Source organism: Zymoseptoria tritici, chromosome 8 (assembly GCF_000219625.1).
Source record: "Zymoseptoria tritici IPO323 chromosome 8, whole genome shotgun sequence".
NCBI lineage: Eukaryota > Fungi > Ascomycota > Dothideomycetes > Mycosphaerellales > Mycosphaerellaceae > Zymoseptoria > Zymoseptoria tritici.
The window spans coordinates 682,187-700,131 of record NC_018211.1 but is presented as its reverse complement, the minus strand read 5'-3'; the positions used below and the strand labels follow the sequence as shown (position 1 = coordinate 700,131).

Genomic DNA, 17,945 nt, shown 5'->3' with positions numbered 1-17,945 from the left:
CATGCTCCTCACGGGTAGTTCCTAGGTCCCGGTTGCTTGCTGTAAATAAACAACGAGGCAAGAACATCCCTCGAGCGAGACAAGGACGACAAACCTCGACGACTCCGCCTCACGCCTCCGCCCCTCCGCTATCGACAGCGATACTAACCTGCAGCTTCTACATCATCATCTTGGATTCTGGACCGAGAATTGGACGCTTCACCCCGCCGACAACGACGTCGCTGTGTGCGTCGAACGAACCGCGAAGTTGCACAGGACGATCCACCGGACATTTGCACGGCTCATATGTATTGGACTTTGAGAGGTACTTGATCCAACAAACACTGCGCGAGAGATCATCTCAACGTGTCAGTGCGCAAAAGAGGAGGATTGCAGTGGGCTGATTGAACGTAGAACAATAACAACACACTCGATTCGACATCATAACAGTCTGGACCTCCACCACAACATACCTATTACACCCACCACATGTCCACACGAACCAGCCAACGGCCGGATAGCCGTGCGTCAACACAGAGCGCGACTTCGCATCACAACGAAGCTCTGCTGTCCGCCCAACATGACGCGAAAGCCGTTGCATACATGTCCCAAGGACCAGAGGCAGCGTTGCTAGAATACCACAACAACATGGCACCTCAACCGATGCCCCAATACCAGCAGGTCCCACAACAGGCGCATATGGGTCACCAACATTCACACAGCGTGCAGTTCCCGATGCAATACCCTACGCAGGATTCGCCATATATGCAGCAAGACATGGCATACACTCAACCTGCGAGGATGGGATCTGTACCGCTATCAGTACTACCTGATCTGTCGGACGACAGGAAGAAGAAGGGATCGGCCGTGACAGCGACGAATGACAAGGAGTTGCGGGAGATGCTCTCCAAGAATGAAGGTCGGCCACTTCGTGAAGTTGCGCAGGAAGTCATACAGAAGGAGAGGACACCAATGGCAGAGAAGACGAAGCAGCTCTTTGCTATGCTATGGTGAGATTGAACTGAGGGTTGAACTGGCCTATCGCGATCTAACAATGCTGCAGGCTTCGTGCGGTATGCAAACCTGCAAAAACTTCAGTCCCTCGAAACAGAGTGTACTCACAATATGCCACTCGCTGCGGGACCGAAAGAGTCGTTCCGCTCAACCCAGCATCATTTGGAAAACTCGTCAGGGTCATCTTTCCGGGAATACAGACTCGCAGACTGGGCGTACGTGGCGAGAGCAAATACCACTATGTGGACCTTGCCCTAGCAGAGGAACCGCCAAACATGCCCGCTTCCTGGCAAGGCATGGGATACTCGCAGATGGACGACCGGCAACGATCTCAGTCTGCCAGTGTACAGCAAATCGACTTCAACAACATCCCTCGCTTGCAAGCCGACACTGCAGCTTTCCCACAGAATGATGGAAGCTTTGACATTCAACCCCAACGGCCACCGACACCACGAGGTCCTGCATCAAAAGGACAATCTTTCGTATACCCTGAGGCACGCGGCATGCAACCTGGAACAATCGAAAGTGCATCATATACCCACACGTTACGCTTTCCATCCAGCAACATGCCAGCCTTCTCCGAAAACGAGCCAGTAAACTTACCATCAATACATCCGTACTTGCCACCACGAACCGACAACGATACCGCCGAGGCACTCGCAGCACTTTACCGAACACATTGCACGTCCCTCATCGACAGCATACGATTCTGCAAGGAGAAGCAGTTCTTCCGACTATACACATCGTTCCACGGCACTCTCACCGTGCCTGTACAGAAACTATTCACACATCCCAATCTCGCGCCTTGGATAGAACAATGCGATCTGGTCATGTACCGGACAATGGTACGCTTCGTCAGCCGATTGACATTACAAGCCGCGCCCGTTGTGGTCATCAATATCTTGTCGAACATCTCCGGAACTCTTCACAACCACATTGCTAAGACCTTCGCTCAACAACCTGGACACGTTCTAGAAGCGAAGCTTCGCCCAGCAACAATCTTCGCTGGCCTGCTGTATCGCCTTATCAGGGTGAACCAGTCGGCTCACGCAGCTGCAAATCTCCTCACCATCGACCAAAACCGAGAACAGATGTGGCAAGAATGGGTGACCATGGTGAACCCGAAGCGCGTCATGGAGGCTGAGCTACCAGACTGCGGGTATGATGAGGTGTACAAGATCATGACCACCGAGATGCGAAGTCTACTGGAGCCTCTTCAAGCACCTGCATACCAAGACGACGCTTCATTCTACAATTTCGACAACGACCAGAACAACTTCGCACAGTTCGTACAAAACCAGACTGCTTCATCATCACGTTCTGGCGCCTCACAAATCTCCACCGAGAATGTCCTCGACCGCTGGCAAGCGTTCATCGCCTCCCTCCCTGGCCGTTTCCCACAAGCTCCAGCCAGGACCATGCTCCACTGTATATCTGCCGTCGGTACTGCCGCGCTCCGAGACATAACCATTCTCAGCGGGCTTTCTTACGGTCACTGGTGGGTGCTCAAAATCTTCGTCGACGAAATGGCGCTCTGGATGGCAGAGATGGGTGGCTTTCTCGAGCCAACCGCGCCTGCCACGCTTTCGATGCAGCATGCGTACCAGCAATCGCCAGCGCTCGACAACGGTACTGGACCCTCTCACAACGGCAGCCGCATGAGCTCAATGGGCCCAAACGGCGCACCTCCTCCGGGCGATGACGGTAGTCAAACATACTTTACACAGAATTCGGGACAAGGTTACTCAGGCGGACAGCAAAACCAGCAACGGCACCACATGCAACACCAGCAACAACAGGCGCAGAGCAACGGCCTTCCTTTTTTGTCCCAGCACCAGGCTTCGATGAATCGAAGTCAGAGTCAGTCGAAGCTCCAACAGCAGCATGATGCGGATATTGACGATAGTGGGATTGGCATGTCGATGATGGATGACGATCTTTCCATGTCCAAGTATTCTGGTGGGCATGGGTCTGTGGAGGGAATTCTTGGAGCGGAGATGAGGGTTGAGGGTATGTGAATTGGTGAATTGAATGAGGAAGATGAACAGATGGAATTGCATGGATTGAGCTGGTGTTGAAGAGGCCTGGACATTGCTTCTTGAACAGCATGCCTGAGGGTATGGCTTGACGGGAGATGACCTTGTTGTCACGTTTTGCTTTGTGTTCGCGTCCCACCGCGGTGGTCTCGCTGGGAACTCAGGAAAGCCGAATGGCGGAACAGGTGGATGTTTTGCCTTTTAACGAGTATGAATTCTAGCATGTAGTGTTATTAACGATGGAAGATCAGCAGCGCGATTCAGGAATTGAGGAACATGTGATCTCTACTTGATTGGCTGTCTTATCTCGTCGCGCTAGCTAATGTCATCTGCAATTCACGACGTCGTGCGGAAGTGCTTTCCGGTGTGCGAGTGTGAGTGGTTGATCTTCTGGTGACGCTAGGAATCGTGCTTTGCTTCCGTCGATTTTCCGAAGGTCGGGTTTCGGGAGTTGAGTTTCCGTTGTTGGAGAGTTGCTTTTCTGACGTCGTTCGAGATTCGGGCTTATTAAGGAAAATGTTGATGCTTGAATGTACAATTGGTATATATGTACACGTAATGGCCTCGTTGAAAGAGCGGAAGCAAAAGATCATAATGCTGCGTCTTGGAACGTGTTGTCGACGAACTCGATGCGGTGTCCTGATCGGGAGGCTCATGAAGGCGATCGCTTTCGCTGAGTCACTGTCTGAAAATGTCCCGTCCTTTGAACAATGAATGATGACGATTTCAGATCAACGTCTTCTCGAGTCGTGTTTTGCGTCAAGCTAGAGCTTTACACATATTCTACAGTCGCAACTCCGCTGCAACAACCAAAATGCCGCTCATGGTAGACCAACAAGAATCCCCAGTCCTCGAAACAGCACCCGCATCACAACCGGACCCATCTCCGCCCCCAGCCCGCCGATCTTCCATCACCAAACCTAAACCTTCAACCTCCCAGCTCCAAAAGCTTCCCAAACCACGTCCTCCTCCATCCTCCACACCACCAATGCCTCCCCGCCCCCTCCTCATCTGCAGCATCGGCAATCCCGGCCCTCAATACGCCAACACTCTCCACTCCGCCGCACACACCGTGCTCTACCGTCTAGCCTCGCACTTGGGCTATCCTTCCTTCCAAAAAGATCGCAGTTGGGGAGGTGGATTGCTGAGTAAACCACGCTTCGCCGGAGGTGGAGAAGGGAGGAACTGGACCCTATGGCAAAGCACAGCCTACATGAACGAGTCAGGAAAAGGTGTCCGCGCGGCACTCACGGCTTGGAAACGATCTCTCCCGTCTGGGGAAGGGGAGGGGAGACTGGTGGTTGTACACGATGAGTTGGAGAAACCGTTGGGCGCGGTGTCCGTCAAGACGAAGCAAGGGTTGAGCGCGAGGGGACACAATGGATTGAAGAGTTGTGCGGGGAGTTTGGGAGGGGTGGAGTGGGTGCGGATTGGAGTGGGGATTGGAAGGCCGGAGAGTAGGGAGAGTACGGATGTGGCGAGGTATGTGTTGCGGAAGATGGATTCGGAGCAGAAGATTGCGGTGGAGGGGGCGGTGGAGGGGGTTGTGGAGGGGTTGAGGAGGTTGGAGGTTGGTTGAAGGGTGAGATTGAGACGAGCTATGGATGACTAGTGCTACCATTGTGGCATGGGGACAATGGCCGACCAAGACTGGACTCGACTTGTTGGTCTCGAGGTTGATGAGACCGACCAGACTGCCAGATTAGCTGTCTGATTCTACGGGACGAAGTCGACTGAGTTGAAGACAGCAATTGCCTGGGCTGCTGGAGCGTGAGAGACTCTGAGGTTCACGAGCATTCCGGCATCAGGAGCAGAAAGCCGGAAGTGTGTCCACTGGAGCACCTGCATATGCTGAGAGTGCAGGCGCAGACATCGCGAGAAGTTCTAAGGGCGTGGTGCGATGGACGAAAGGCTGCTGTCAGCAAAGACGGGTGCAAATCGATCACGCACCTGCTCGTGACGATCGCTTCCTGGTGACGACGGCGCGTCATGCTGGTTCAGCTGCTGGCGGAGTAGATCTTGGGACGCGGCAAAGTGGGCTTGAGACAGCGAAATCGCAGTAGCCAATCTGGAATCTGGTCTTGGGCATTCTTGACTGTGTTCGAAATTGTCAGCATCAATTGCCAATCTTGAATGCAAGCATCAAGAACTCACGTATTCATTACATTTGCCCATTTCCATCCCTTGTGGCCTTGCGCCTGCATATAACAGAAGCGATCAAACCGCTTGAAAGCGCCAATAATGAAATCTGAAGTCCTCGAGTCGCTTTTCTCTGTTCGCTGATAGAGGCGAACATCATGGCCGGAGGAATCGCTGTGAGATGGAGTTCGGTTGCAAGGATCCTCTCAAGTCAGGAGATCTGCCACGTTCATCGGCATCTCGTCGATTTGGGTCGAGTAGTACACTGAGATCATCATTAGCCCAGTCATACAACCACCAAGACCGCTCCCACTTACACTCAATATCGCGCAGAATCCTCACGTCTTCGCTCGTAACGAAGTTGATCGCCACACCCTTGCGCCCAAATCGTCCCGATCTTCCGATACGGTGGATGTAGTTCTCTCTGTTCGAAGGCAAGTCGTAGTTGATAACCAGACTGACTTGCTGAACATCGATCCCACGAGCCCACACGTCCGTGCTGATCAGCACACGGGAGTTACCTTGGCGGAAGTCTCCCATAATGCTGTCGCGCTCCTTCTGCGGCATCTCGCCGTGCATGCTCGAGACCGTGAAGTTCGCATCGCGCATCTTGTCGGTCAGCCAGTCCACCTTGCGTCGCGTGTTGCAGAAAATGACGGCTTGTGTGATCGTGAGGGTGTCGTAAAGATCGCAAAGGGTGTCGAATTTCCACTCTTCCTTCTCGACTGCGATGAAGTATTGCTTCAAGCCTTCCAGTGTCAGCTCATCACGCTTAACGAGAATGCGCACTGGATCGGTCATGAATTTGGTGGTCATGTCCAGGACATCGTATGGGAGTGTGGCCGAGACAACGACGACTTGCGTGGCTGGTGGGAGGTATCGGTAGACATCGTAGATCTGCTCACGGAAACCGCGGTTGAGGAGCTCGTCGGCCTCGTCAAGAATGAGCATCTTGATGTTGCGCGTGCGGAGATTGCGGCGGCGAATCATGTCTGCTACTCTTCCTGGTGTTCCTGAAACGACGTGCTGACCGTAATCCAGCTTGCGGATGTCCTCGCCCACGTTTGTGCCTCCAATGCATGCATGGCACTGCACGTTCATGTAGTCGCCGAGTGCAAGGAGGACAGACTGGATTTGAGTAGCGAGTTCACGGGTTGGCGACAGAACGAGAGCTGAACGCGTCGTCAGTATGCGATTCACAGAAGAGCCAGCACGACTTCTGCTTACCCTGTGTCTCGCGCACAGCTGTGTCGATGACCTGAAGCGTGGAGATGCTAAAGGTGGCCGTCTTTCCGGTACCCGACTGTGCCTGAGCGATTGTGTCTCTTCCTTTGCAGATCTGAACGATCGCTCGCGACTGCACGGCAGAGGGAGACTCATATCCGTATGCGTAGATTCCGCGCAGCAGGTTTTCCTTCAAGTGCATCGCCTCGAATGTCGGTGCCACGGTGACTTCCTTGGAGGTGGAGAACTCCATGCGCTCCTCCGCCTTGCGATCGATGCCTTCGTCCGCCATGATGTGTGGTGTCGTGGAGTGTGATATTGAGGATGTTGGTGAAATAGAAAGGAAGAAAGTTGAAGAGGTCTTGCGATTGAAGCGCGGCGAGATCTCCGCAAAAGTTTGGCGGGCGAGCTTCCGCTTCAGCCAACCTTCAAAACTTAGAACTCTTCGACCATCTTTGCGCCAGACCACACCACTCGCTTTCAACAACTTTAGATTCGCCTGGACGTACTGGAGATCACACTTGGAATAGTGTCAAGCGCGATATCTCTTTGAGAAGCACTACGAAGGAACAGCAGCTGCGGGCTGCCAGTGAACGCCGCGATGCTGTACGAGGACCTGCGCGGTCTGCATGAGGACATTGAACGCTTGGAGCAGGCCGTCGCTGATCGGGTATTGGAGGATCCCAAACACGTGAGTATATCATGCATCTGACCGTGAGTTTCGCGACAGAGCTCACAACTTACAGATCCGTAGCCGACTCGTGCGCGACCATGAAATTCAGACTTTCCTCGACCGAATCCAATCACAATCGCAGCGCGCGCTATCAATCTACAAAGAGCAAGAAGCACGAACACAAGAGATCCAGGCGATAAGTACGGGAGACACCTTCGAGGCATTCCGCGATGAGGTCAAGAAGATCAAGACATACCACGAGCGATATCCGCATGAACCAGTCGAGAATCTCGAGCGGGCATACAAGCGTCCACAGGATGGAGGTCCGCCAGGAGGATTTGCTGGAGACATTGAGTCCATGTTCACTGGAGAGGAGGCTTTCGGACGCTTCTTTGACCTCACGATGCTGCATGATGAATACCTCAATCTGCCCGGCATGAAGGATGTTCGGCGGATAACATATCTGCAGTATCTGGATACTTTCGATGCCTTCACACCGCCAAAATCAACGCTCAGCCGCCAGCACAAGATGACGGAAGAGTATTTCTCTTATGTTGGATCACTCGCACAATATCTCGAGTCCTTCCTCCGGCGGACTAAGCCCCTTGAGGACATCGAGAAGCTGCTACAGACATTCGATGAAGAGTTTGAAAAGGAATGGTCAGAGGACAAGGTGCCGGGATGGGAGGCCATGACAGCAGCGCCAACATCGAATGGTCCAGCCACGGAGGGCACTGGCGAGGGCGTATGGTGCGCCGACTGCAAGAAAGAGTTCAAAAACGACAATGTCTACAAAGCCCATCTCACCGGGAAGAAACACATCAAAGCTGCTGAAGCGCGTCAAAATGGTGGCGAATCGAATGGCGCCGCCGCAAATAACGCAGCTGCTCCAGTCGCCCGACTGAAGGAGCGCGCGGTGGCTGAGAGGGAACACCGTATCCGCAAACTGGCCTCCACGATGCAGACCGAGCGCGAGGACACCCGTGTGAATGTTGAGAGGAAGGCAGGCATGACCGATCGTGAACGACAGCAGGAGCTCGCGGCGCTCTTCGCCGAAGACACAGAAATGGCCGGAGTTGCACGCGCCGAGGATGAGGACGAAGACGACGACGGCGAGGAGAAGGTGTACAATCCACTGAAGCTGCCACTCGCCTGGGACGGCAAGCCAATTCCGTTCTGGCTGTACAAATTGCATGGTCTGGGCGTCGAATTTCCGTGTGAGATTTGTGGAAACTTCGTTTACATGGGTCGCCGTGCATTCGACAAGCACTTCAGTGAGGCGAGGCATGTCCACGGATTGCAATGTCTGGGCATTACGAAGCATACGGGTCTGTTTAGGGAGATCACGAAGATTGAGGAGGCCGAGCGATTGTGGGAGAAGCTGGAGCGAGATCGCCAAAAGGAGCTGGAGAGGAAGGGTGGGGACGATGGCGAAGGTGTCATCGAAATGGAGGACTACTCTGGCAATGTCATGCCGAAGAAGGTCTACGATGATCTGGCGAGGTCTGGCTTGCTCTGAGCTGGGTCTTTGCTTTGGAGCTCGCGAGCGTGATCAATGCCGCGAGAAATTCGCCGCTGTGGGCATCCGCGAATCGTCTTCCTGTCGGAGAGATCTGGCGCTGTGCGTCGGCAACATTGCAGCTACCCAGGCTCGGTCGACCATGGTCATGGGATGGCGAGCGACTGGCATCGTCGAGGCTCTCGAGAACAAGCGGGTCGTTACAAGAGAGCCGACGTCGACAGAGTCCTGACCGAGAGCAAGCATGCCGCAGATGACACTACTGTATTATACTTGCTGTCGTCCTTCATTCGCAGGCGATCCAACGTCGCCCGCAGGACGCTGCACGGACTGCTAGAAGTTGCAGCTTGCTCAAGCTCAATAGTTGCCTAAATAGGAAGCTACGATGGCCAAAGCTACTCCCTTGGCAAACTTCCACGTGTGAAGGAGTACCGTGGCGTTCGCTCTCGCTCTTGATCGCTCCTCCCATACCACTTGTCACTCTGGCATTGATCGTGAACGACTGCACGCCATCGGGAGAGTCGGCGGAACGAACCGAACGAATCGTCACTCCACCTCTCTGATTGGTCCGTTGGCTGAAAACGTCACGTCTCAGGAAAGTGCTCAAGGTCGTTGAGACAATTTGGACAATCTGAAATGCTGTTCATCGCGATTGATAACATCTAATCCTTTGCAACGCTTTTCTGCAGCTCTCACTTTCGAATAGGAAGCACGTCCTGAAGTCCGGTACTCACCACTTTCGGGAAATCCAAGCATCAGTGCAACACCAATCTCTACATGCACGGCTTGCGACTTATTTGTCGCCCAAGCTCTTTCTTGAAGTTGCAGAGAGTCGCTCTTCTCGAATCGAGACGAATAGGACCGGGACTCGCTCTTCGACCGCCGATACGATCTGAGTTCGCTCAAACTCCACACGCCACAATGGCAACAACAACGAACGCCAACCATGGAGATCTGAACAACACCGAAGTATTACGAAAGACTGTGGCTCTTTCACCAGATCCAGCCTACGCAAGGACGACACTTGCGATTCCAGAGGACAAAGACGACCAGAGCATACGAGATCAATATCGATCGTACTTGTTGCCACACGATGTTGCTGCGAACGATTGGGTGTCAAAACTTGAGCTCAGCACGGCGTTGAAGATGGCTGAAGCAGACATGGAGAGAACGGGCGGTGATCGATTGAAAGTCATGGTTCTTTATGGGAGTATGCGAAGTCGGTATGTTGCCAGTCATATCAACGTTGGGGTCCCGTGCTGATTCGATCGTCAGCTCATACTCACGACTGCTCGCCTACGAATGCGCACGAATACTGTTCAGACTTGGATGTGATGTGCGAGTGTACAATCCCGAAGGATTGCCAATGAAGGATGATGTACAGCACAACCACGAGAAAGTGCAGGAGCTTCGCGAGTTGAGCAAGTGGAGTGATGGGCATATCTGGATCTCGCCTGAACAGCATGGCAATCTCGTAAGTGTCATCTAGCCTCATCTATATTCCCATACTGACATTCAATCATAGACAGCAGTCTTCAAGAACCAAATCGACTGGATACCTCTCAGCACCGGCTCCGTTCGCCCAACTCAAGGCCGCACACTCGCCATCGCTCAAGTCTCAGGCGGGTCACAATCCTTCAACACCGTCAACTCCCTCCGTATCCTCGGCCGCTGGATGCGCATGTTCGCCATTCCCAACCAGTCCTCCGTGCCCAAAGCATACACACAGTTCACTGATGCCGTCGATCCCGCGGACAAGGAAGCGTTCGTCAAAGCAGAAGGTGGCAGTCGACTCATGGCTTCAGGCAATCGCGAACGGCTCGTGGACTGCATGGAGGAGTTTGTGAAGTACACTATCATCATGCGGCAGCATTTTGATTTGTTCAATGATCGGCATAGTGAACGAATGGAGAAGCAGGCGAAGGCGGAGAAGCAGAAGGCTGATGAAGCTAAGGCGGTGGACAAGGCGGGAGTGGAGGGCAATGCAAAGAGTATCAACAGTGCGACGGTCGTGAATGGAGTGGATGTCGGGGGTTTGTAGTGGTCGGAGCTGCACGAGCGCAGGAACAAAGACAGAGTTCTGTCGGCAGGATGCTGCATTATCACAATACCTCCCTTCTCCTGCTCCGACTGCACAGCCCTTGCCAGCCGAGCAAGACTTGTGCGGTCTATCGTGCAAAAGGCATCTTCCCTCTCCTGTCCGGACTGACTAGTCCAAGCTAATCGAGCAAAACTTGTATGCTGAACATTGCGTGGACGCTGGGAAGCTCATCGTTGATTCGTACGACGCAGGCTTCGGAGAAGGCAAGTAACAAGGGAAACGCCAAAAGTGTCGAGATTCTCTGGCTGCTCCCTCATGACGACGGATCCTAGCAAAGATCAGGGATGGGTTCGTCGGCGTGGAGGTCAGCCAGCCAAACTTCGCTTTGGGAGACTCTGGGCGCGGCTGCTTTACGACGAACCTTCGGTGTGGTATCCGCGCCGTACGCCAACAATATCTTGGCGGCCTCAACTGCTTTAGCGAGGAAGCCTGCCCTGCTGGGGTGAGAAAGCCGCTGCTCGAGCGCGAGTTTTAGGACGAAACCCGTCCAAACGCCCTTTGTACTTGCTTCGTGTTGCAGCAATGCTTTCAGCACGTCCGTGTCGATGTCGGTCATGGGAAATTGTCTGCAACTTGAAATTCCGAGTGCCGCCCGAGCAAGACGTGCAGTCCCCACCCTATCGTTGCTCAACTGGATGTTTGGTCTCAGCGCAATGATCTCGTCGATGTGATCACGGAGACCATAAGCGAGAAAGAGCTCCGCAAGGTCGTATTCGTCATATGACATTCCTCGGGACCGCCGACACGGATGGCAGTCAGAGTTTCTGACATGATGTAGCACCAGATCCTCCATGGCAGCCACAGTCTTCGACGCTGTGGAGTGGCTATGATCAAGATAAAGTTGTGCCATTCTCATGCTTCTGACGCTGCACATGCATGAACCCGGAAAAGTCGTGTCAATCAGCATGGACTGAATCTGCGTCTGAGCGATATATAGATGGCTCAGGAACATCGGCGATTTGAAGTGAGTGGGGACATTAAGATTCAGCACATCACTCAAGTGTCCCGTGCTGCAGAAGTCGAGAGCAGTCTTGTGCAAGAATTCCACTCGAGACTGCAATAGGTAGTTGCCGACGTCAAAGGGCGAATTCGACTTTAGATCCGGCATTCGAACGAAGTCCTTGCAGCGAGCATTGAGAAAGTTCTGTGTTTCCATGATCATGCTGGCCAGATCATGGAATTGTAGGTCCCTCTCACCTTGCTGGAATGCGAAATCTTGATCATCTATACCCTGCTTGAGAAGCCAATATACGATGAACGACGCCGCCCTGCCCTTCGCAGCAAATGCAGCAGTCACCTTCAAGATTCGGCAGGCATCTCTCTGATACACGGGTCCTGAACCATCGAATATGCGTTTGTAATACTCCTCCAGCTCAGAAGGAAGTCCGTTGACCCGCTGGTGCATCATCTCGAATCCATCACCTTCTCCAAAGCCTTCGCGAAGGGACCGAACCACAAGAAATACCCACAAGAAGACTCCTTGTGCCTTCGAGACGATGACGTCTGCGAGCTCCACATGTTGCGGATTGCTGCGAATCGCCTTTCCCAGTTCATCGAGCACGAAGCGGCGGATATCTTCTCCGGTGAAGTCTTGAATAGAGAGTGACGAGCCCAAGCACTCGACGGAGAGCTCGCGAAAAGCGTTCCGTGGGCGGCTTGACGCGCATATCTTCAGACGAGGAGTCTGCGCGAGTCGTTGGACAAGTTCGACGAGCTTAGTTCTATCGCCCTGGCACTCGTCCAGCCCATCGACAAAGACGCAAAAGTAGGCAGTGTTGTTCGGATGCTCGAGCACCCTCATCAAAGCCTCCAATAGTTCATCTCGCGACCATGGTTCTTGTTGTTGATACCTATGGCTTCGCTTCCATCGCAGAGGCGTAGCAACCCTGACCAAGTCGTTGCAAGCGCTTAGAACCTGGTACAGAATCGCTTGCAGCAAGCCCTGCTCGGACTTCTGAAGCAATGTGCCGGGATTCCAGAAATATGTCTCGATAACGAATACAGAGCCATGCTCGGCCCATTGAGTCAAGATCTGCTTGGTTTCCGTTGCGTTCGATATGTACTTCATGAGGGTTGATTTCCCAGATCCGGCGAAACCGTTGATCCAGAAGGTACCGGAGCCCGATGCCAACCACTTGCGGAACGGGGATGAGTCGTCTTCGAAAATCCATTCGAACGTGTGAGCATGGGCGGGCAAGATTGCGTTTCGGCGCATACTCATTTCAGGGTTGTAAAGGCTGCCGATGATTCTCGTGGTCTTAGCTGCGTCACGTTCTGCTTCAGCGCGGGTCTCCTCTCGCCGTTTGAGATCTGCAAAGCCTTCCTCAATCTGTTGTTCAAGCCTCGAAGCATGTTCTTTGGCGGCCTGCAAGAGTGTTCGCTGTGACTCAACAACGCTCCTTGCATTCTTCACCTCAATTTGCTCAACAGCATGCAATAATCTCTCGAGAGCTGGCTTTAGAGTCAAGTTCAATTCCTTGGACCACTCTGTCGCCTCATTTTTGATAATTTGCAACAGTACGTTGGTGAGCCAGACATGGATTTCCTGCAGGCGCATTTGATGAGCTTCAATGGTCTTTCGCTTTTTGAAAGCCTTGATCGTCTGGACACACACTCTCCACTCCCGTTCCAACCCAACTAAGCCTTCCTGTACTTTCACGCTGCGCAGGACATCGAGAAGAACCTGCGCCTCCTTCCTCAATTCCTTCGCGATACTCTCGACGTTGATCTGTTCGGCGGAGGGTGGACGACTTGGATCGTGGTGGGATGTGATGAGGCTGTCCGCGAAAGTGTGCTGTTGGTCGACCCACTGTTCGAGCGTGATGTTCTCCTGCAAGCCAAGTTCATCTGATGCCCAGGGTTTTGTGATTTCTGCAATGCACGAGGCGGAGAAATGGATGACTTGTATGATGCTTGACGCCGCTGCGACAGCGGCAAGGCCTGTGACAGGATCTGCCATAGCAGTAGACGAATCGTTTGGCGTAAGAGAGTGAAGACGCGGTTGAAAAGGAGAGCAACGACAAGAGTAAACTTACTTACATTGCTGGAAGGCGAACGCGAGGACTTTGAACTGTAGACCACGTTTGCGAGGCATTGTCTTGCAGTGCGAGTTTTTGTTAGCATATTGAGTTTGTGTTAGCAGGCAAGTCAGGGCTTTTTGTTCGCACGCAAACCGACTGGACTTGTCTAGCAGCCATCGGCCCTCCATGGAGCAAGATGGCTGCGAGAAGAAAGAAACAGAGGCCGTTCTGTGTCTGCAGGCAAGCAGCCGGCATGACCGGCCATTCCAGTCATATCCAAGTCTTTCGTGTCGCGCCAATGTTGTCATGTATGCGAGATTTTGTTAGCATACAAAGTCATTCACTCTGTGAGGTGGATGTTTGTGTTGTGCTGACGGCAAGGAGAGAAAGGAGAAGTGTCGTCCGACTCTCAGACGACCACGTGATCTTGGAAGAGTCTTTATCCGATCGGTACATGAATCTCCCCCTGTCCGGCCGAGCCCTGCTTCTCGACGGCCAAAGATTCACTCACCGCGAAACCCCGCAGCCACGATAGCTTGCTGACGCGCTGTAAACGGCAATTCTGATTTGCCAATCGCGCCTGGATGCCATCGAGCCGCCATGCCTTGCCGGTCGTCATCCAGGACGACCACCTGGAGCTTGCCCGTCTGAACTGCCGTCCGGCGGCGTGGAAAAGTTACCCATGGGTAGATCGGAAGACATAAACTGCTCTGTCCCTCTACCAGCGTAGGTGTTGTTTCTTGTCTTGCTATCCTCTTCCTCCATTCGCCCCTCGATACTACTACTACTCTACCAGCAACAGGAACGAAGGACTCCGTCCGCAACCTACCCTCTATTCTTATCCTCATATCAATACACAATGGCCACCAACGGAGCACCAAAAGCCCAGCAGGGCTCAGGCCGTCAATACGACCCCGACTTCACAGCCAAAGTCATCGGAACATGCGGTCCCAAAACCAGCCCTCGCATGATGCAAATCTTCTGCGGCCTCGTTCGACACATCCACGACTTCGCCCGCGAAGTCGACCTCACACCCGAAGAATGGCTCGCAGGCGTCAAGTTCCTCAACGAGACGGGCAAGATCTGGGCCGAATCAGATGGCAAGCGTAACGAAATGCACCGCCTCTCCGATATTGTCGGTCTCGAATCTCTCGTTACTGAAATCGCCAACTACGTCCAGATGGACGATCCCAACTACGCTCCCACATCCGCCGCCATCCTCGGTCCCTTCTGGTCACCCAATGCTCCGTGGAGAGAACTCGGCGACTCGATCATCCAAGACGAGCCGAAAGATGGCGTGGTCACATACATGCACGGCATCATCCGCGACATGCAGACCCACCAGCCCATCCCAGACACCACCTTTGACATGTGGCAAGCATCTTCGAACGGCAAATACGACTTCCAAGACCCGGAGAACCAGTCCAACAACAACCTTCGCGGGAAATTCAAGACCGACGAGAACGGCGAGTACCGTCTCTACTGCCTCCGACCAACCGCCTACTCCCTCCCCACCGATGGTCCTTCGCACCAACTCCTCACCGCTGTCGACCGCCACCCTATGCGTCCCGCTCACATCCACTTGATGATCACCAAGGAGGGCTACAAGCCTTGCGTCACGCAAATCTATCCGAAAGACGACCCTTGGTTGGAGACCGATACCGTTTTCGCCGTCAAGGACGATTTGGTCGTCGACTTTGTTCCGTTGAAAGAGCTGCCGAAGAACATGCCGGAGAACAAGGGCAAGGGCGGCCCGGCGACGAGGGAGCTGGAGTTGGATATTGTATTGGCGCCGAGTCACACGCATTTGGTTGCTACACAGCCTGTGGAGCACAGCACTTGAGAGGCAGGATGTGGAATACATGTACTTGGATATCTGTGAGACATTTGTCTCGATAGACATGGCGGCGTTTGGAATCTGGAGGGCAAAATCTGTGTCGGGACTCATCATTTAGCGTTGTTGATATTTCGAATTCATGGACATTTATGCACGCCTTCGCTCCTCCCCAATTTGTCGACTACCCGTGTTCGTCGCTAGGAAGCTCAGACCAACAGCATGTTGCTAGCTGCGGCCAGGCGGTGCATTCAATATGAGCTTGTCCAAGAGTCGACCCGTCAATTACGAGTCGTCCCCAAGTCCTTGGAGCATCTCAGTGCCAAAGTAGAGACGACATCAGGCATCTTCGACCCTTATGCGTATTTAATACGGCTGACACTCCCTCTCCAACCACTTCCTCGTCAACTCATCCTCTTTGAAGAACGGCGCAGTCTTCGCCAAAACCTCCGCATGATACGCATTCAACCACTCCCTCTCCTTCTCACTCAACAGCTCCACATTCACCAACTTCCTACACATCGGCACCATCGTCACATGTTCGAATCCAAAGTACGGCTTGTCTCCGAATCTGTACTTCGTCTTGACCTCCTTCACCATGACGATATTCTCGATTCGAATTCCGAAATTGTCGTCTTCGTAGTAGCCCGGCTCGTTGGAGATGACGTTGCCTACTGACAGTGGTACTTCTGAGTACTGGATTCGCGTGCCGATGCCGATGGGACCTTCGTGGACGTTGAGGAATGAGCCGACGCCATGGCCGGTACCGTGGCGGTATTCCAACCCGTATTGCCAGAGATGTTGCCGAGCGAGAGTGTCGAGAGCGAAGCCAGAGGTGCCTTTGGGGAAGACCGCCAGTTCGAGACCGATGTGACCTTTCAGCACGAGGGTGTATGCTTCGCGTTCTTGATCTGTGGGTGTGCCGAAGTGTAGCGTGCGGGTGGTATCGGTTGTGCCGTCGAGGAATTGAGCACCCGAGTCGCAGAGGTAGATTTTGTCCTTGTCTATGATGCTGCAGCTACCAGGCTGAGGACTGTAATGGATCACAGCGGCATTCGCGCCTGTTGAGGAGATTGTGTCAAAGGACAGGCCGACGAACTTGTCGTGCTTGCTTCGGATCTGTTCAAGCTTGTCGGCGCCGGCGACTTCGTCCAGAGTGGTGTTTTGCTTCGCGACAAGCTCGTTCTCGAGCCATGCGAAGTATTCGCTCAGAGCTGCGCCGTCGCGAATGTGGCAATTGCGCATGCCGTCCAGCTCTGTTGCGTTCTTGATGGCTTTGGCATCTGCGATTGGCGATCGAGCTTCGTCGACGTTTTCCTCGCCGCCCAGCGAGCGGGAGAGTGCCCATGAGGCCTTGGTGGAGAGCAGATACTTCCGCTTGGACTTTGTCGAGCCGTTCGTTGATGGCTCTGATGCAGCCAAAGCAGTGATGTCCGAGAATATGCTTTCGTATGGACGGATGTTTACCCCTTCAAGATGCGTTTTGGCATCCCCCGGTAGCTTCGTCTCGTCAATGTATAGCGTCACCTCCTCGGGCGTGATCACAGCATAGGAGAAGAAGACCGGGTTGTACGGGATGTCGTTGCCCCGAAGATTGAACAGCCATGCAATCTCATCCAGCATGCTCACAACAAACGCCGCGGCTTTCTTCTTCTCGAGCTCCTTCCGCAGTTCTTCGATCTTCTCTTGAAACGGCTTGCCAGCATATTCGGTCCCCAGCACTCTAACGGGTTCGTTGGGTCGCGCCGGCTTGTCTTTGCCCCATACCTGGTCGACCAGGTTTTCTGCGATCGCTACCAGCTCTTTACCGCCCTTCTTCTTGATCTTCTCGCCGAGTTTCCGACCTTCAGGTGCCGTCAGAACCGTCGGATCTACACCAACAGTCTTGCCTCCCTCAGCCTGATCGATTGTCCATTCCTGCCATGTTGGAACGTCTTGCAAGCCTTGCTTCAACAACTCCCAATTATCATCCAGCTGCTGACCGGCCTGATTGAAATATCGTCCATCCGTGGCGAGAGCAGCCTTGTCGAGCGATACGATTGCCGTACCAGCAGATCCCGTGAAGCCAGAAATGAACTCTCGTCGGGCATCGGTGGCAGCTATGTATTCGGACGAATGAGCATCCTCAGATGGCACGACTGAGAGGAGTGTCAATCAGCTGTCGTGTCTCTGCGGTGAAAGCCAAATCCTACTGTAGATATCTACCTTGTGCTGGCTCATCAGCTTCCGAAGCCGATTGAGCCTGTCAGTAGTATCGACTTTGGCCATCTCGACCGGTCTGCAAGCTCGGAGTGAAGTGGAGAAGTTGCGAAGTCTGGTCGTCGAATTACGCGACACACGGAATATGTTGGCGAGCATGTAGAGACGATCGAGTGTGCATGCAAGAGCTTCCGTATGAGGAAGGTA

General features: G+C 53.4%; 7 protein-coding genes across 7 annotated transcripts; 4 read left to right on the top strand and 3 right to left on the bottom strand.

Annotated features, from left to right (window-relative positions):
• Nucleotides 1-468: 468 nt before the first annotated feature.
• Nucleotides 469-4,348, top strand: MYCGRDRAFT_110369 (uncharacterized protein; the record flags this gene model as incomplete). Its single annotated transcript, XM_003850420.1, has 4 exons — nt 469-989; nt 1,043-3,003; nt 3,349-3,403; nt 3,760-4,348. 4 exons carry the CDS (start codon nt 469-471, stop codon nt 3,857-3,859), a joined length of 2,637 nt encoding a protein of 878 aa, XP_003850468.1.
• A 505-nt stretch (nt 4,349-4,853) lies between these two features.
• MYCGRDRAFT_74526 (ATP-dependent RNA helicase) lies at nt 4,854-6,684 on the bottom strand (the record flags this gene model as incomplete). The annotated part of the gene is made up of 4 exons (XM_003849898.1): nt 4,854-5,124; nt 5,184-5,433; nt 5,486-6,340; nt 6,396-6,684. The coding sequence occupies 3 exons, from the start codon at nt 6,682-6,684 to the stop codon at nt 5,375-5,377; spliced, it is 1,203 nt and encodes a 400-aa protein (XP_003849946.1).
• A 232-nt stretch (nt 6,685-6,916) lies between these two features.
• On the top strand, nt 6,917-8,584 carry MYCGRDRAFT_74522 (uncharacterized protein; the record flags this gene model as incomplete). The annotated part of the gene is made up of 2 exons (XM_003850421.1): nt 6,917-7,083; nt 7,139-8,584. 2 exons carry the CDS (start codon nt 6,994-6,996, stop codon nt 8,582-8,584), a joined length of 1,536 nt encoding a protein of 511 aa, XP_003850469.1.
• A 921-nt stretch (nt 8,585-9,505) lies between these two features.
• Nucleotides 9,506-11,565, top strand: MYCGRDRAFT_87071 (uncharacterized protein; the record flags this gene model as incomplete). The annotated part of the gene is made up of 4 exons (XM_003850422.1): nt 9,506-9,807; nt 9,860-10,058; nt 10,110-10,541; nt 11,527-11,565. 4 exons carry the CDS (start codon nt 9,506-9,508, stop codon nt 11,563-11,565), a joined length of 972 nt encoding a protein of 323 aa, XP_003850470.1.
• Nucleotides 11,566-11,682: 117 nt separating this feature from the next.
• MYCGRDRAFT_45687 (uncharacterized protein) lies at nt 11,683-12,753 on the bottom strand (the record flags this gene model as incomplete). The annotated part of the gene is made up of 1 exon (XM_003849897.1): nt 11,683-12,753. A coding segment is annotated over one exon (1,071 nt), but the record flags the coding sequence as incomplete, so codon positions are not given.
• Nucleotides 12,754-14,564: 1,811 nt separating this feature from the next.
• Nucleotides 14,565-15,548, top strand: MYCGRDRAFT_46601 (uncharacterized protein; the record flags this gene model as incomplete). The annotated part of the gene is made up of 1 exon (XM_003850423.1): nt 14,565-15,548. One exon carries the CDS (start codon nt 14,565-14,567, stop codon nt 15,546-15,548), a length of 984 nt encoding a protein of 327 aa, XP_003850471.1.
• Nucleotides 15,549-15,905: 357 nt separating this feature from the next.
• MYCGRDRAFT_110366 (peptidase M24) lies at nt 15,906-17,866 on the bottom strand (the record flags this gene model as incomplete). Its single annotated transcript, XM_003849896.1, has 2 exons — nt 15,906-17,677; nt 17,732-17,866. The coding sequence occupies 2 exons, from the start codon at nt 17,805-17,807 to the stop codon at nt 15,906-15,908; spliced, it is 1,848 nt and encodes a 615-aa protein (XP_003849944.1).
• Nucleotides 17,867-17,945: the final 79 nt, after the last annotated feature.